Source organism: Bos indicus x Bos taurus, chromosome 2 (assembly GCF_003369695.1).
Source record: "Bos indicus x Bos taurus breed Angus x Brahman F1 hybrid chromosome 2, Bos_hybrid_MaternalHap_v2.0, whole genome shotgun sequence".
NCBI lineage: Eukaryota > Metazoa > Chordata > Mammalia > Artiodactyla > Bovidae > Bos > Bos indicus x Bos taurus.
Genome location: NC_040077.1, coordinates 67,049,614 through 67,068,045, shown reverse-complemented (window position 1 = coordinate 67,068,045; position 18,432 = coordinate 67,049,614). Strand labels below are relative to the sequence as shown.

The 18,432-nt window shown below is 39.1% G+C and overlaps 1 protein-coding gene across 4 annotated transcripts in view; it reads right to left on the bottom strand.

Moving 5' to 3' along the window:
* DPP10 (dipeptidyl peptidase like 10) overlaps window positions 1-18,432 on the bottom strand; it is a 1,640,795-nt gene that overhangs the window by 625,212 nt on the left and 997,151 nt on the right. For all 4 annotated transcript variants that reach the window (XM_027562155.1, XM_027562148.1, XM_027562166.1 and 1 more), the window contains exon 2: window positions 5,207-5,321. In XM_027562155.1, coding sequence (XP_027417956.1) covers window positions 5,207-5,321 — 115 coding nt within the window. The remainder of the gene's footprint in view (window positions 1-5,206; window positions 5,322-18,432) is intronic.

Here is an 18,432-nt window from a genome sequence, read left to right as displayed (position 1 = left end):
TCTGACACTGTTTCCACTGTTTCCCCATCTATTTCCCATGAAGTGATGGGACCGGATGCCATGATCTTAGTTTTCTGAATGTTGAGCTTTAAGCCAACTTTTTCACTCTCTACTTTCACTTTCATCAAGAGGCTTTTTAGTTCCTCTTCACTTTCTGCCATAAGGGTGGTGTCATCTGCATTTCTGAGGTTATTGATATTTCTTCCTGCAATCTTGATTCCAGCTTGTGCTTCTTCCAGTCCAGCGTTTCTCATGATGTACTCTGCATATAAGTTAAATAAACAGGGTAACAATATACAGCCTTGACGTACTCCTTTTCCTATTTGGAACCAGTCTGTTGTTCCATATCCAGTTCTAACTGCTGCTTCCTGACCTGCATATAGGTTTCTCAAGAGGCAGGTCAGGTGGTCTGGTATTCCCATCTCTTTCAGAATTTTCCACAGTTTATTGTGATCCACACAGTCAAAGGCTTTGGCATAGTCAATAAAGCAGAAATAGATGTTTTTCTGGAACTCTCTTGCTTTTTCCATGATCCAATGGATGTTGGCGATTTGATCTCTGGTTCCTCTGCCTTTTCTAAAAACAGCTTGCACATCAGGAAGTTCACGGTTCACATATTGCTGAAGCCTGGCTTGGAGAATTTTGAGCATTACTTTACTAGCGTGTGAGATGAGTGCAATTGTGTGGTAGTTTGAGCATTCTTTGGCATTGCCTTTCTTTGGGATTGGAATGAAAACTTGCCGAGGTCCAGCCCCGGCTTTGGCGAGTTCTCTGGATACAGTAGCTTATAGCTTTATTTAAATATTAATTAGAGATATAAAGAGTAACAGAATGAGGATAGCTTAGTAGGGAAATTCAGCAGAGAAAAGAGGCTGAGTAGCTTGGTTTACGCAGAAAATCAATATAACCTGTGACATCAGGTTAGCTCTGACCACGGAGGCCGCCAGCGCCCTCTCAAATAGGGTAAGGTGCCCCACCTTAGACACCTTCTCGAGTGGGTCTTAGAAGCCCAGATAAATAAATGGTCGCAGAGGACCTCCACGCTCCAGATGGAGACTCAGCCGGAATGTGAAAAGAAAGAATGACATGGGGAGACCAAGCTTTGGTGAGCAAGGCCTGTAGCTTTATTTTCAACAGGGGCTTTTATACCTTAAGTTGTATATAGAGGACAATAGGGGGTGTGAAATCATGCAAAGTCAGCAGTCTTTGATCCTTATCAAAACCAGGGTTTCTTTTCTGCAAATTTACCATATACAAATGGTTTAGGTGATTTACATCATCTTCTGGCCAGAAGGCCTATTAACATTTTATGACTCTTGACAAAGGTTTGTCAAAGCTAAGACTTAGTTTCTCTGAGTAATTATTTTAAGGTTTGGGGCCATCCTCCAGAGGTGTTAGATAAAGTTGCATTCCTATAGGGCAGAGGTGCAGTGGGTTCACAACAAAGGAAAGAATTTATTACCTTAAGGGTCTAAAGTTGCTAACACCAAGGCCACTACTTATTTTTTCTACATACCAACTATATTAATTAATACACATTCAAGGATACAATACAGGGGATGTGGAAAGTTGGCAGCAAGCATTGGCTCATCAATGAAATCTTTTACTAGTTTTATTCTGACAGTTTCTAACTCTCTGAGAGGCTCTAAGCTATTTGAATATCTTAAGCTTCCCGTGCCTTTCCAGGCTGGGAGACGGTAAACAATCGTATGCATAGCTGTAGGAGTCCGGGTATACTTGTCAGGCGAGTTAGAGAGAGCTATCTGAGGGGTTTGGATTTAAACACTCCTAATGCCCAGGAACTTATTAACTGGAGCTGTAAGTTAATTCTTTATCAGAGAGAGCGAGATGGTGGTGGGGGACAGCCCCAACTAAAGTCAAAGTTGAGAGCACAAAGCAGTAAAGTAGGCAGACTCTGGTTTTTGGGGGTAGATGCTCGAGAACTTCCAGGGGGACTCCTGAGGCTCAATCCCGCCTTTGCGTATGTCGAGCCTCCTTCTTCATGACCTTTGCCACAGATGGAGGTCCTCACTCTGGCTCCCAGCAAAAACTGACCTTTTCCAGTCCTGTGGCCACTGCTGAGTTTTCCAAATTTGCTGGCATATTGAATGCAGCACTTTTACAGCATCATCTTTCAGGATTTGGAATAGCTCTACTGGAATTCCACCACCTCCACTAGCTTTGTTCGTAGTGATGCTTTCTAAGGCCCACTTGAATTCACATTCCAGGATGTCTGGCTCTAGGTCAGTGATCACACCATCGTAATTATCTGGGTTGTGAAGCTCTTTTTTGTACAGTTCTTCTGTGTATTCTTGCCATGTCTTCTTAATATCTTCTGCTACTGTTAGGTCCATACCATTTCTGTCCTATATCGAGCCCATCTTTGCATGAAATGTTCCTTTGGTATCTCTGATTTCCTTGAAGAGATCCCTAGTCTTTCCCATTCTGTTGTTTTCTTCTATTTCATTGCATTGATCGCTGAAGAAGGCTTTCTAATCTCTTCTTGCTAGTCTTTGGAACTCTGCATTCAGATGCTTATATCTTTCCTTTTCTCCTTTGCTTTTCGCTTCTCTTCTTTTCACAGCTATTTGTAAGGCCTCCCCAGACAGCCATTTTCCTTTTTTGCATTTCTTTTCCATGGGGATGGCCTTGATCCCTGTCTCCTGTACAATGTCACGAACCTCATTCCATAGTTTATCAGGCACTGTATGTATCAGATCTAGTCCCTTAAATCTATTTCTCACTTTCACTGTATAATCATAAGGGATTTGATTTAGGTCATACCTGAATGGTCTAGTGGTTTTCCCTACTTTCTTCAATTTAAGTCTGATTTTGGCAATAAGGAGTTCATGGTCTGAGCCACAGTCAGCTCCTAGTCTTGTTTTTGCTAACTATATAGAGCTTCTCCATCTTTGGCTGCAAAGAATATAATCAATCTGATTTCGGTGTTGACCATCTGGTGATGTCCATGTGTAGAGTCTTCTCCTGTGTTATTGGAAGAGTGTGTTTGCTATGGCCAGTGCATTTTCTTGGCAAAACTCTATTAGTCTTTGCCTTGCTTCCTTCCATATTCCAAGGCCAAAGTTGCCTGTTACTCCAGGTGTTTCTTGACTTCCTACTTTTGCATTCCAGTCCCCTATAATAAAAAGGACATCTTTTTTGGGTGTTAGTTCTAAGAGGTCTTGTAGGTCTTCATAGAACCATTCAACTTCAGCTTCTTCAGCGTTACTGGTTGGGGCATAGACTTGGATTACTGTGATATTGAATGGTTTGCCTTGGAAACGAACAGAGATCATTCTGTCGTTTTTGAGATTGCATCCAAGTACTGCATTTCGGACTCTTTTGTTGACCATGATGGCTACTCCATTTCTTCTGAAGGATTCCTGCCCACAGTAGTAGATATAATGTTTAACTATTAGCTAATTTCACAAAACTAGTTCTTTTAGATCCAGAATTCAAACCAAAGTGTATCTTATGTAAACTCTTGCTTTAATAAATGAATAAGTGCATGACAAAATAAATGCAACCATCCTGTATTTTTATTACTGGGGCAAGTTGGGAAGGGTTTTGCAGAGTGAGTAACCAACCCTATAGGTCTTTGTTATACCAGTATCCCAAAGACACCAAAGTATCACTGTGGCCTCAAAGAGTCAACAACTAGGAAAAGGATACTAGACTCAGACAGAAAAAAATTAAGGAGAAACACAGAGGCATTTTATGAAACTAATTTCTTCCATTTGGTTAACAGTCACCAATAGAAGCAGTTAAGGCATGTCATTCAGTTTTTAATAATTATGTCAAAATTTCTATGTTTAAGTGAAACACTGCACCAAACATAAGCTCATTTTCCTTTAACAAAGATTCTTGGCAACTGGCAACAACTCATAGCCATCACACCATTCATTACACTGTCTTGCAGATGCACAAATGAGGCTGTAAGAGAAAATTCCTAAGGAGAATGATAGATAAACCAGTTCTTATCAGGAATGTTTTTTCTATCTTTGTTTAAAATTCTCTTTCCCTCCTCTTTCCTCTTTCCTGATTCCCTCAAATTCTTTCTCCAGCTCTTCATATGTTAAATAACAACTATGAACTAAATTTTTGGAAATCTATATATTTGGAACAATGGATACTGCAATTTGTATAATTAGCCACAATAATTAGTTGACTAAATGAACCTGTGAAAGAGGTCATTTTGTTAATCAAATATTGTACATGAGGAGATAAATTCAACATTTTTAAAGGGTTTGTAAATAACAAAACTGGGACAGGAAGTGAAGTTATAAATACATAGTCTTTAACAACAGGCTGTAACTGCATAATTTGGACTAGCTTTATCTATTTTTGGACTAGTTATAGGTATAAGAAATGATTATTTTTTATAATGCTGAGCCTTATACAGTGACCAGTCTTTGAGCAAGCTAGTTGGATGGGTTGTAGCAGCATGACAAAATTTTTTGTTCCTGGAAGGCAGTTTGTGAGTTTAAAATGTGAGCAGCCTTTCTCTGCCTTCTGTAACAGCACCTACCAAAGAGCAGTAAAATTCCAAGTACTGAAATAAATACCAGTGAAGAATTAAACATACTGATAATTTACATAATAGAATTCAACCATTTAATATAAAGAACAAAATTTAAAGAGTAATGCAAGAGCAGCTTGGAGAGTATCTTTAGACAGAAACTAGGAATGTAAAAACAACAGAGAAAGAAGAGAGGAAGAAATTTGAGGTATCATACTCAGAGGCTTAGCTCATTTTCTTTTGATCTAAATCTCTTTGTCCATCATATCCTCCCTTCCCACCATCAATACAGTTGAGCTATCTCCTACATATGGAAACTTCCAGACTCTACTCCCTCATCTCCATTTGCAATAAAAGTCAAATATGCTCCACATTTATTAAAGTAACAATCATAATAAGTCTCTCAGTAGCAATAGAGACCAAAGATCTCCTTAGCATTCCATATATATATATATACACACACACACACATATATATTTTATATTCCAATGTCCCCAAAATATCTTGCATGATATTTAAACCACAAAATGACTGTGCCATTTGCAAAATGTCTGGTTATGCATTTTTTTTTATTCCAACCAATGTTAATGTGTCCTAAGATACCATATAAGATTATCCTCTTTAGATATTTCAATGTGAAATTATCATCCACAATACCACCATAAGAGAGTAATAAAGACAGATTACCTGGGGTTAAGAGGATGACTGACATAGTGATGAGTGAGCATACAACTAAAATCACCAGCAGGGCAATAGCAATTCCCTTCCAGTTTCTCTGTGGAGGGCTGTTACTTCCCAGTTCCTACAGAGAGAGAAAAAAAAGAAGTTTCATAATTATACATGTTCCAAGAGAAATGTATTCATAAAGGAATGATTCAGTGCATGGAAGAATCACAGTTTGAAAACTGATTAGAATCCTTTTCCTCTTCAGTGGCTCATTTAATTATTCAAAGGTGCATGTATTATAAATGGCTGTCTTATGAGGGGCAATCTTACTTCTCCAAGAGATAAACCAGCAGAGCTTTATGCCTGCTGTCCAAAATGTGGATGGCATTAAAATACATTGACTATAAACACTAGAATGATTGCCAAAATACTCTGCAAAATAATATGGAAATAAAGTGTGCCCATTTACATTTTTCTTGCTACAATGGACCCTACAATGAGGATTTAAATATTAATATTCCTGAAGCACTATAGACTACTTTTTTAACTGGTAAAGGGGTAAAAAAAGATTAGTGATGGGAAAATAATTCAAAATCCCCCTCAATGCAGACCGGTGCACATTAGTCAATATAAAAAGTCCTCTTTTACCACTACTCATAAAAATCAAGAGGATGTAGTAACTAAATTAAACAATTGCTTCCATAGCAATAGATAACAACATCTTCTCCCTGGGCAGCACGCATAATATTGGCAAGAAGGTATGACTGACAGAGAAGGAGAAACTTGAGTATCTTTTACTATATGCATAGTAAAACTTTATAATTTTCAGATCTGTGTTCCATTCTGTTGACTAGAAATATATGAGCATCATTCACCAAAGTAAAGCATAGACCACCCTGATTTGAAATACATGCCAGATTTTCTTTACAATAAAGTTTATAAAACACTAAGTTTCTTGTTTCTTTCTCTCTACCCCAATTCCCAATTTCTTTTACTCCATTCCCAATAAAACCTTCTTTATTGAAAAATAGTCAAATGATTTGGGGACAAATGAAACAAAACATAAAGGTTTCCAGTTCACAGTGTATACACAAATCATCCAAGAAGCCCCAGTCTTTCTTTAAAAAAGATAAGTAAAATATGATATAAACATTTGATAAACTATAAATGGGTTATTGTGACTCACAGTTTAAAGCATTGAAGCCAATTTTCACATAGTGACAGTGGCACTCAATTCTGCCATAAACTCTTTGGACTTAAAAACTAGGTCCTAAATAAATGCTAGAATAAACCATGCATAGAGGGTGTTTTCTTAATGTTTACCCCTTCTCAGATCAGTACATTTAGGTTTATCTTTCATTCTGATGAACCAAATCCAGCAGAAGTCAATCTCACTCCTTTTTCTAAAATGGTTCACGCCACACCTCTTGTTCATGCTTATTAATGCTTACTGTTCAATACCTCTACCCCTCCTGCATTTTGGTTAGAATTTCCATTTATAAACTTATTCCATATAAGTTGAGACAGTAGATTATCAAATCATTAGCATTAAAGTAACAACATTAAGCAGAGAAGGCAATGGCACCCCACTCCAGCACTCTTGCCTGGAAAGTCCCATGGGCAGAGGAGCCTGGTGGGCTGCAGTCCATGGGGTCACTAAGAGATGGACACGACTGAGCGACTTCACTTTCACTTTTCACTTTCATGCATTGGAGAAGGAAATGACAACCCACTCCAGTGTTCTTGCCTGGAGAATCCCAGGGACGGGGGAGCCTGGTGGGAGACCATCTATGGGGTTGCACAGAGTCAGACACAACTAAAGCGACATAGCAGCAGCAGCAGCAGCAGCAACATCAAGACAAACAATACAGTTTCCCTGGTTGCTCAGTGGTAAAGAATCTGCTTGCCAATGGAGGACACACGGGTTTGATCCCTGGTCTGAGAAGGTCCCACATACCACGGAGCAACTAAATTGGTGTGGCACCACTACTGAGTCTGTGCTCTAGAGCCCATGCTCCACAACAAGAGAAGGCACAGCAATGAGAAGCCTGTGCATTACAACTAGAGAGCAGTCCTCGCTCACCACAACTAGAGAAAAACCTGTGCAGCAACAAAGAAAGACCCAGAACAACCAAAAATAAATTAAAAAAAAGACAAGTAATAGTTGTCCCAGACCAGAAACACTTTTCTGGAATGCAATGTGACTGAAGGTTGATAGGTCAATTTCTTTGTTAGAATCTGTGCGATGTGATGAACAGTTATTTTCCATATGAAGGTTCTACTTAAGACTACTCACAGGGCTTCCCAGGTGGCTTAGTTGTTAAGAATCCATCTGACAGTGCAGGAGAGACAGGTTCAATCTACCCCAGTATTCTTGCCTGGACAGAGAAGCCTGATGGGCTACACAGTCCATGAGGTTACAAGGAGTCAGTCACAACCGAGCTCACATGCACAAGTCAGGTAAGACTACTCTGAAGTAAGAGTGACAGATCAGAGATGCAATGCTCTATGTATTAATAGAACCCTGTGCGTGTATGCATGCTAAGTCACTTCAGACCCTGACTCTTTGCAACTCTATGGACTGTAGCCCACCAGGCTCTCTGTCCATGGGATCTCCAGGCAAGATACTGGAGTGGGTTGTCATACTCTTCTCCATGGGATCTACTCAACTCAGGGATCAAGCCCACATCTCTTACTTCTCCTGCATTGGCAAGTAAGTTCTTTCCACTAGCACCACCTGGGAAGCCCTGAAAAGAAGGCTAAGATGGGCAAAAAGTTGTGAAATACTCATCTCAAGAACTAAGACAATGAAAAAAGGGGCAACAAACAATAAGAAGTGAGTATCTTGGCCAACAATCACAAGCACTGCCACATTTATTAACTCAAGGGGATGTGTAGGAAAAGGGAAAAAGAGTAACTGTAAGCAATTATAACCGACTGTTCAGTCCAATAAAGGAATCTTGAGAAGGAAATGGCAACCCATTCCAGTACTCTTGCCTGGAAAATCCCGTGGACAGAGGAGCCCGGTAGGCTACAGCCCATGGGGTTGCAAACAGTCAGACACGACTGAGAGACTTCACTTTCACTTTCAAAAGAATCAAGAGGAAATTATAATTTTATATCTACTGATTCTGATTTTGATTCACTCACTGAAACTGAAGGCAAATAACCAGAAAAATGACTTCAGAGTGAGTTTTTTGGTTTTTGAACATGATATTACTATAATGTCTACCAAACACTGTCTAACAGCAATAATAGATATCTTATGTGTTTGGGTACTGTACTAGACACTTTATAATCACAATCTCATAAAATCCTCACAATAAATAAGTAAAGGTACTATTATTTTGACAAATTTGCACATCAAAAAATGAGATTTAGAGAGATCAATAACAATTACATTCACTCTTAATGAGTAGAATATCTCAAGTTCCAACCCATAAAAGTCTAAGTTCAGAAACCCTGCTCACCCAATAATATGCTGTTCTAGAAGTAAATATTTCTTGAAGCAGTCCATAAACCAATAAATCAAGGAATAATTTGAGCCTCTACATATTTGAAAAATTCACAGTTTTATAAACACTTTTCTGAATTTTGTAATGCTTTCAAATAAATTCATATTTTCCCTAATGGCATAGTAAAAAAATATATACCATTTTAAAAATTGTAAAACATACTTGAGTAAAAAATATTTATCTGGTGTTCATAAAGAGATACACATAAGAATATCAGGCTCCTCTAAAAATGACCCATCACTACCTAAGGCATCTTCAAGTCCGTGCTTAGGAAAGCAGACTTAATGAACTCTTACTCTCATTCCCTCTTTTCATTCATCTTAAATTCATTACCATTATAATATTTCTCAATCTTGGTTTCATTTAGATCACTTTATTCCACAAAGCCTTTGAATGTTTTTATGTTATCTAAAAAATTAAGTGCAAATGTGACAGTCTAGAATAATAATTGTCTAAAGCCAAGATGATGCTGTGCAGGTGCTGTACTCAATATGCCAGCAGATTTGGAAAACTCAGCAGTGGCCACAGGATTGAAAAAAGGTCAGTTTTCATCCTAATCCCAAAGAAAGGCAATGCCAAAGAATGTTCAAACTACCACACAATTGCACTCATCTCATACACTAGTGAACTAATGCTCAAAATTCTCCAAGCCAGGCTTCAGCAGTGCATGAACCATGGACTTCCAGATGTTCCAGCTGGTTTTAGAAAAGGCAGAGGAACGAGAGATCAAATTGCCAACATCTGCTTGATCATCAAAAAAAGCAAGAGAGTTCCAGAAAAACATCTATTTCTGCTTTATTGACTATGCCAAAGCCTTTGACTGCATGGATCACAATAAACTGTGGACAATTCTGAAAGAGATAGGAATACCAGACCACCTGACCTGCCTCTTGAGAAACCTATATGCAGGTCAGGAAGCAGCAGTTAGAACTGGATATGGAACAACAGACTGGTTCCAAATAGGAAAAGGAGTACGTCAAGGCTGTATATTGTTACCCTGTTTATTTAACTTATATGTAGAGTACATCATGACAAATGCTGGGCTGGAAGAAGCACAAGCTGGAATCTAGATTGCTGGGAGAAATATCAATAACCTCAGAAATGCAGATGACACCACCCTTATGGCAGAAAGTGAAGAAGAACTAAAGAGCCTCTTGATGAAAGTGAAAGAGGAGAGTGAAAAAGTTGGCTTAAAGCTCAACATCAGAAAACTAAGATCATGGCATCTGGTCCCATCATTTCATGGCAAACAGATGGGGAAATAATGGAAACAGTGACAGACTTTATTTTTTGGGGGCTCCAAAATCACTACAGATGGTGACTACAGCCATGAAACTAAAAGATGCTAGCTCCTTGGAAGAAAAGTTATGACCAATCTAGACAGCACATTGAAAAGCAGAGACATTACTTTGCCAACAAAGGTCCATCTCGTCAAAGCTATGGTTTTCCCAGTAGTTATGTATGGATATGTTAGTTGGACTATAAAGAAAGCTGAGCACCTAAGAATTGGTGCTTTTGAACTGTAGAGTTGGAGAAGACTCTTGAGAGTCCCTTGGGCTGCAAGGAGATCCAACCAGTCCATCCTGAAGGAAATCAGTCCTGAATATTCATTGGAAGGACTGATGCTGAAGCTGAAACTCCAATACATTAGCCACCTAACGCAAAGAGCTGACTCATTTGAAAAGACCCTGATGCTGGGAAACATTGAAGGCTGGAGGAGAAGGGGACAACAGAGGATGAGATGGTTGGATGGCATTACCGATGTGATGGACATGAGTTTGAGTAAACTCCGGGAGCTGGTGATGGACAGGGAGGCCTGGCTTGCTGCAGTCCATGGGATCACTGAGAGTTGGACATGACTGAGCAACTGTACTGACTGATATATAATTTCTTTGTGCAAAACAAGGAAAAAAAGCTAAACCAGCAAAGCCAACTTTCTAAAAATTAAGAAAAAGGAATATAAATGTATGGGTATGCTCAATTGCCAAGTCACTTCTGACCCTTTACTACCCCAGGGACTATAGCCTGCCAGGCTCCTCTGCCCATTGGTTTTCCAGTCAAGAATACTGGAGTGGATTGCTATTTCCTTCTCCAGGTGATTTTTCTGACCAAGGGATCAAACGTGCATCTTCTGCATTAGCATGCAGATTTTTTACCACTCATCCACCTGGAAAGTCCCAAAAGAATATAAATGTATATAATAAATATGTCACTGACTCAGTGGACATGAGTTTGAGTAGGCTCCGGGAGTTGGTGGTAATATTAGTAATGAATATTAGTAATGAAAATATAACTGTAGAAATTATTTTTCATACTTAATTTGTAATTTAATGCTGATAATACCTACCACTTCTTAAGATTGCCCATTATGCTTGCAGACATTCACAAGTTTCTAATTTATCATCCACCTCCAATTAAAAGACTATGTCAAGTGAAGTGCACAGTTTTGGTAAATGAACACAAGTTATATATTTTTTAAAAATGATATCTGTTACAGCTTCATGTTACCAGTGTACATGAGGCAGTGTTGAGCTAGTGCGACTCATAGTGTGACCTACAGACCACAGCATCATCACCTGGAAATATTAGAAATACAAGGCAAGAGTCTTTATTGCTATTTGCTTTATTATTTTAAAAACATTCTCATTTGGTTTTATTTGTTCACCATTAATTTGTTTATAAAAGAAGTAGCAATTATCCCAATTGTAATTTGGCATTCATCACTCCCTGATAATTATGTTTGTTTGTGACACACTTCTACATGGATCACCATTAAATCAGAAACAAAACAAACATGACAGCTATCAGCAATGTGTTTTTCAGTAATATTTTCACAATATCATGATTTATAGGTTTGGCAGATCTCCTAAGATTCTGAACCTGTTTAGACTTCAAAACCACAAGTAGAACTGTAAAACATCAATTAAAAAAGCAAACAAACAAATCTGCTATCAGCAAGATGGCAGACTAGGATGCTCCAGGCCTTCATGGAAACACCAAGTAAATAACAATGGACTGATTAAAATAGCATTATAGGAACTCTAAACCAGCTAAGGATCTGTAGCAACCAAGCAAATATCCAACCATGAAAAAGCCATACTTAAAAAGGTGGGATATGTCATGGCATGTCTGAATGCCCTATTTCCCTCGCTGGCATAGTACGGTACGCTCAGGAGGAAGGGACTCAATTCCCAGTTCCTTTCTTCAGATGGAAGAAATGGGCGGGAATTGTTTGCATGCTCCGGCCTATCTGTGTGCTACCTGAGAGACTGGTTTCTGTCTTGCCTGAGAGAAGTAGCAGCAATAGCTTAGATCTCATGTCGAAGGCATGGAAGGCCACAGAGGCTTCCATGGTGAATGAAAACTGCAGGAGGTCTGTAGACAAACAGAATTTGAGGAAAATAGATTATCTGCTTAGAAATAAACTATAATACTCAACACCTTAAGATAAAGCTAGGGTGAAACCATTAGAGAAATCAAGACATTTTAAAAGAACCATGTATACTGGGAAATGGTGGGAAGTGGGGAAGGAAGAATGTAGGGTGGGGGGCATGGACACACAGGTCTAGGGAAGACAAATGCAAAAAAAACCTGAAAATATGTTGAAGTTTCCTGCTGAACTGATTAGAGAACATCTTCCTCTGCAAAAATCCAGTCTCTAATGACTGGAAGAAGTGGCTATTTATTCAAATGCCCAGTTTTAAACAAAAGACCACAGGCTTACAGAAAAAGAAAAAGGAAAACACGGTCCAGTCAGAGAACAAAATATATCTCTAGAAATTAACTGTAAAATAACATGTTCTGGACTTACTACAGAGAGACTTTAAAACAGCTATTAGAAATATGCTCTATGAGCAATAGCAATGATTTTCTCAGCAGAAAATTTGCAGGCCAGAAACAATGGGATAATATATTTAAAGGACTAAAAGAAAAAACTATCAACCACAAAAAATCTATGTCCAGCAAAAACATTCTTTGAAAATGAGGGTAAAATTAAGACATCGCCAGATAAATAAAAGGTGAAAGATTTCAATGCCTCTAGACATGCCCCACAACAAAGGCTAAAGGGAGTCATTCAAGCTGAAACAAAAGAAAAATAATTTGAAGTCAGATGAAAACGCAAAGCAACCCATAAGGGTAAATAAGAAGACAAACAAAAAAATAGTATTTTTGTAATTTGGGCTGCCAATACTACACTTTATCTTAAATTTTATAGAATTTGAAGACATCCCTGGAGACTCATGGTAAACAGTTCAGCTCAGTTCACTTCAGTCACTCAGTCCTGTCCGACTCTTTGTGATCCCATGAATCGAAGCACGCCAGGCCTCCCTGTCCATCACCAACTCAAGGAGTCCACCCAAACACATATCCATTGAGTCGGTGATGCCATACAACCATCTCATACTCTGTCGTCTCCTACTCCTCTTGCCCTCAATCTTTCACAGTATCAGGGTCTTTTCCAATGAGTCAGCTCTTTGCATCAGGTGGACAAAGTATTGGAGTTTCAGCTCCAACATCAGTCCTTCCAATGAAGAGCCAGGACTGATTTCCTTTAGGATGGACTGGTTGGATCTCCTTGCAGTCTGAGGGACTCTCAAGAGTCTTCTCCAGCACCACAGTTCAAAAGCATCTATTCTTCAGTGCTCAGCTTTCTTTATAGCCTAACTCCCACATCTAAACTTGACCACTGGAAAAACCATAGCCTTGACTAGACAGATCTTTGTTGGCAAAGTAATGTCTCTGCTTTTTAATATGCTGTCTAGGTTGGTCATAACTTTCCCTCCAAGGAGTAAGCGTCTTAATTTCATGGCTGCAGTCACCATTCACAGTGATTTTGGAGCCCCGAATAATAAAGTCTGACACTGTTTCCCCATCTATTTGCCATGAAGTGATGGGACCAGATGCCATGATCTTAGTTTTCTGATGTTGAGCTTTAAGCCAACTTTTTCACTCTCCTTTTTCACTTTTATCAGGAGGCGCTTTAGTTCTTCTTCACTTTCTGCCATAAGGGTGGTGTCATCTGCATATCTGAGGTTATTGATATTTCTCCCAGCAATCTAGATTCCAGCTTGTGCTTCCTCCAGCCCAGCGTTTCTCATGATGTACTCTGCATATAAGTTAAATAAGTAGGGTGACAATATATAGCCTTGATGTACTCCTTTTCCTATTTGGAACCAGTCTGTTGTTCCATGTCCAGTTCTAACTGTTGCTTCCTGACCTGCACACAGATTTCTCAAGAGGCAGGTCAGGTGGTCTGATATTTCCATCTCTTTCAGAATTTTCCACAGTTAACTGTGATCCACACAGTCAAAGGCTTTGGCATAGTCAATAAAGCAGAAATAGATGTTTTTATGGAACTCTCATGCCTTTTTGACGATCCAGCAGATGTTGGCAATTTGATCTCAGGTTCCTCTGCCTTTTCTAAAACCAGCTTGAATATCTAGAATTTTATGATTCATGTATTGCTGAAGCCTGGCTTGGAAAATTTTGAGCATTACTTTACTAGAGTGTAAGATGACTGCAATTGTGCAGTAGTTTGAGCATTCTTTGGCATTGCCTTTCTTTGGGATTGGAATGAAAACTGACCTTTTCCAGTCCTGTGGCCACTGCTGAGTTTTCCAAATTTGCTGGCATACTGAGTGCAGCACTTTCACAGCATCATCTTTCAGGATTTGAAATAGTTCAACTGGAATTTCATCACCTCCACTAGCTTTGTTCATAGTGATGCTTCCTAAGGCCCACTTGACTTCACATCCACGATGTCTGGCTCTAGGAGAGGGATCACATCATTGTGATTATGTGGGTCGTGAAGATCTTTTTTGTAGAGTTCTGTGTATTCCTGCCACCTCTTCTTAATATCGTCTGCTTCTGTTAGGTCCTTACCATTTCTGTACTTTATTGAGCCCATCTTTGCATAAAATGTTTCCTTGGTATCTCTAATTTTCTTGAAGAGTTCTCTAGTCTTTCCCACTCTATTGTTTTCCTCTATTTGTTTGCATTGATTGCTGAGGAAGGCTTTCTTATCTCTCCTTGCTATTCTTTGGAACTCTGCACTCAAATGGGTATATCTTTCCTTTTCTCCTTTGTTTTTGTTTCCCTTCTTTTTCACAGCTATTTGTAAGGCCTCCTCAGACAGCCATTTTGCTTTTTTGCATTTCTTTTTCTTGGGGATGGTCTTAATCCCTGTCTCCTGTATAATGTCATGAACCTCATTCCATAGTTCATCAGGCACACTATCAGATCTAGTCCCTTAAATCTCTTTCTCATTTCCACTGTATAGTCATAAGAGATTTGATTTAGGTCATACCTAAATGGTCTAGTGGTTTTCTTCACTTTCTTCAATTTCAGTCTGAATTTGGCAATAAGGAGTTCATGATCTGAGCCACAGTCAGCTCCCAGTCTTGTTTTTGCTCACTGTATAGAGCTTCTCCATCTTTGTCTACAAAGAATATAATCAATCTGATTTTGGCTTCAACTATCTGGTGATGTCCATGTATAGGATCTTCTCTTTTGTTGTTGGAAGAGGGTGTTTGCTATGACCAGTCTGTTCTCTTGGCAGAACTCTATTAGCCTTTGCCCTGCTTCATTCTGTACTCCAAGGCCAAATTTGCCTGTTATTCCAGGTGTTTCTTGACTTCCTACTTTTGCATTCCAGGCCCCTATAATGAAAAGGATATCTTTTGGGGGTGTTAGTTCTAAAAGGTCTTGTAGGTCTTCAAAAAGTGTTCAACTTCAGCTTCTTCAGCGTTACTAGTCAGGACATAGACTTGGATTACCATGATACTGAATGGTTTGCCTTGGAAATGAACAGAGATCATTCTGTCGTTTTTGAGATTGCATCCAAGTACTGCATTTTGGACTCTTTTGTTGACCATCATGGCTACTCCATTTCTTCTAAGGGATTCCTGTTCACAATAGTAGATATAATGGTCATCTGAGTTAAATTCACCCATTCCAGTCCATCTTCATTCACTGATTCCTAGAATGTCGACGTTCACTCTTGTCATCTGTTTGACCACTTCCAATTTGCCTTGATTCATGGACCTAACATTCCAGGTTCCTATGCAATATTGCTTTTTACAGCACTTAACCTTGCTTCTATCACCAGTCCCATACACAACTGGGTGTTGCTTTTGCTTTGGCTCCATCCCTTCATTCTTTCTGGAGTTATTTTTCCACTGATCTCCAGTAGTATACTGGGCACCTACCGACCTGGGGAGTTCATCTTTCAGGGTCCTATCTTTTTGCCTTTTCATACTGTTCATGGGGTTCTCAAGGCAAGGATACTGAAGTGGTTTGCCATTCCCTTCTCCAGTGGACCACATTCTGTCAGACCTCTCCACCATGACCCATCCGTCTTGGATGGCTCCACAGCACAGGCAGCTAAGACAGTGCACAAACGCAGCTGTGAGGAGCTACCCCACATCCAGGAGGTCAGGGGCAGCGGCTGGGAGGAGCTATTCCACATGCGAGGTCAGTGGTGGTGACCAGGAGGAGCTACCCCACCCCCGATGTCAGGGCATATGGCAGGGAGGAGCTACCTCATGTCCAAGGTAAGCAGCAGAGGCTGCACTTTGCTGGAGCAGCTGTGAAGAGATAACCCACATCCAAGGTAAGCGAAAACCAAGTAAGATGGTAGGCACTGAGAGAGGGCATCAGAGGGCAGACAGACTGAAACCACAATCACATGGAAAACAATCTGCCTGCAATGCAGGAGACCCAGCTTCAATCCCTGGGTTGGGAAGATTCCCTGGAGAAGGAAATGGCAATCCACTCCAGTATTCTTGCCTGGAGAATCCCCATGGACAGAGGAACCTGGCAGGCTATAGTGCATGGGTTCGCAGAGTTAGACATGACTGAGCCACTAACACACACACACATAGAATTTGAAAAACAAAAGATAAAGATTGTCTGTGTTAATTGACACACAATATAAATATGTAATTGTTATCATTTATGTAAAATAGGAAAGAGGGAACTGTAAAAGAGTCATTTTGATATCTGTCTGTATGTGGGCAGTCATTGTTTAATGGGTATGGAGTTTCAGTTTAGAAGACAAGAAAGTTCTAAAGATATATGTTAATGTAGGCTGCACAATGGTATGAATGGACTTCATACCAGTTAGAGTGGTACCACTCTTATTACCAAAGAGAGTAGCACACTTAAAAATTATAGTGGTAAGTTTCATGTTATGCATATTTTGCCACAGATTTAGAAATGTACATGATAGCAGCAGATATATTAAGTGACTTTAGAAAGTTTTAGTGTCCAAAGAAAGAAAACCACATAACTTTGCTGTAGGGCATCTAAGATCACTTGAAGGATGTAGGAATCACTGAATCGCTCTTAAGCAATATTCAATATGGAAAAAAATGTTCATCTTCCTAGATTAAACTAAAAATTTAAAGCAGTCCCCAAAAAACAAAACTCTAAAAGAACTCTTCCCTTGATCTGATAAAATTACTGTGAATTAGTCTGGAAAAATAATCATTTGAAGATAGAATGCTTTAAAAAAAAAAAGAAAGAAAGAAAGAAAAATAATGATGCATGCTAGATATTACATGTAATATAAACCTGTACTAATAAAAATGTGATATTATAACAATAGAAACACTAATTAAAATTATATTTCAAAAAAAATCCATGGACACACATATCAACAAATTATTTAGATTTTGACCCCAATTTCTCATTATACCTTCTTTCTGTAAGAAGGCCAAATGGGGCTTCACATGACACTTAGATGAGATGACTTCATGGTCTTTATGGTGCCAAATCAGACAGTCAATTTTTCCATTATTTTACACAAATTCTCAGCAGCAACCTAAACCATTAACCAACACATCCTCCCAGGAAAGTCTTTCCTGTGATACCACACTCTCCTAATTTTTAATCCTCCATCATGAGCTACTTCTCCATTTTATTTACTAGTTTTTTCTTAGACTTAACTCTAAACTGTGGAGCTCCCCCAGGCTTGGCTCAGGCCCAATTTTTCCTCTGTATGAACACAATTTCTAGTGATAGCATTTAATGGCATTTTACACCATTCAAAGATTTTTAATTAATTTTATACATTAAATATTTAAAATGAATGTATGGACAAGCTATTAAAAAATTGATCTCTAAGAAAACAGGTAGCTAAAGGCATCACTGTATTTTTCAAGCAGCCTAGCTTTGCCCTCTATATGTATAACATCTTTTCATGTATCATTGTTACTTCCCTCATAGCTCAGTTGGTAAAGAATCCACCTGCAATGCAGGAGATTCTGGTTCAATTCCTGGGTCAGGAAGATCCACTATAGAAGGGATAGGCTACACACTCCAGTATTCTTGTCTTGTGGGATAGGCTACCCACCCCAGTATTCTTCCCTTGTGGCTCAGCTGGTATAGAATCTGCCTACAATGCAGGAGACCTGGGTTTGATCCCTGGGTTGGGAAGATCCCCTGGAGAAGAGAAAGGCTACCCACTCCAGTATTCTAGCCTGGAGAATTCCATGGACTGTTTAGTCCACGGAGTCACAAAGAGTTGGACACAACTGAGTGACTTTCACTTTCACATGTATCACTATCACTTGTCACTTGAAGGACTTACTGCTTCCCAGATTTATGCCATTCACATATGCAGTTTTACACAATTTTTTTCTACTTTTCCCATGAGAATTCCAAGTTAGGTAAAATACTTATTTTGGTCAAAGGGTTTACATCTCTCAAAATTGAGTTTCTTATTAGGTT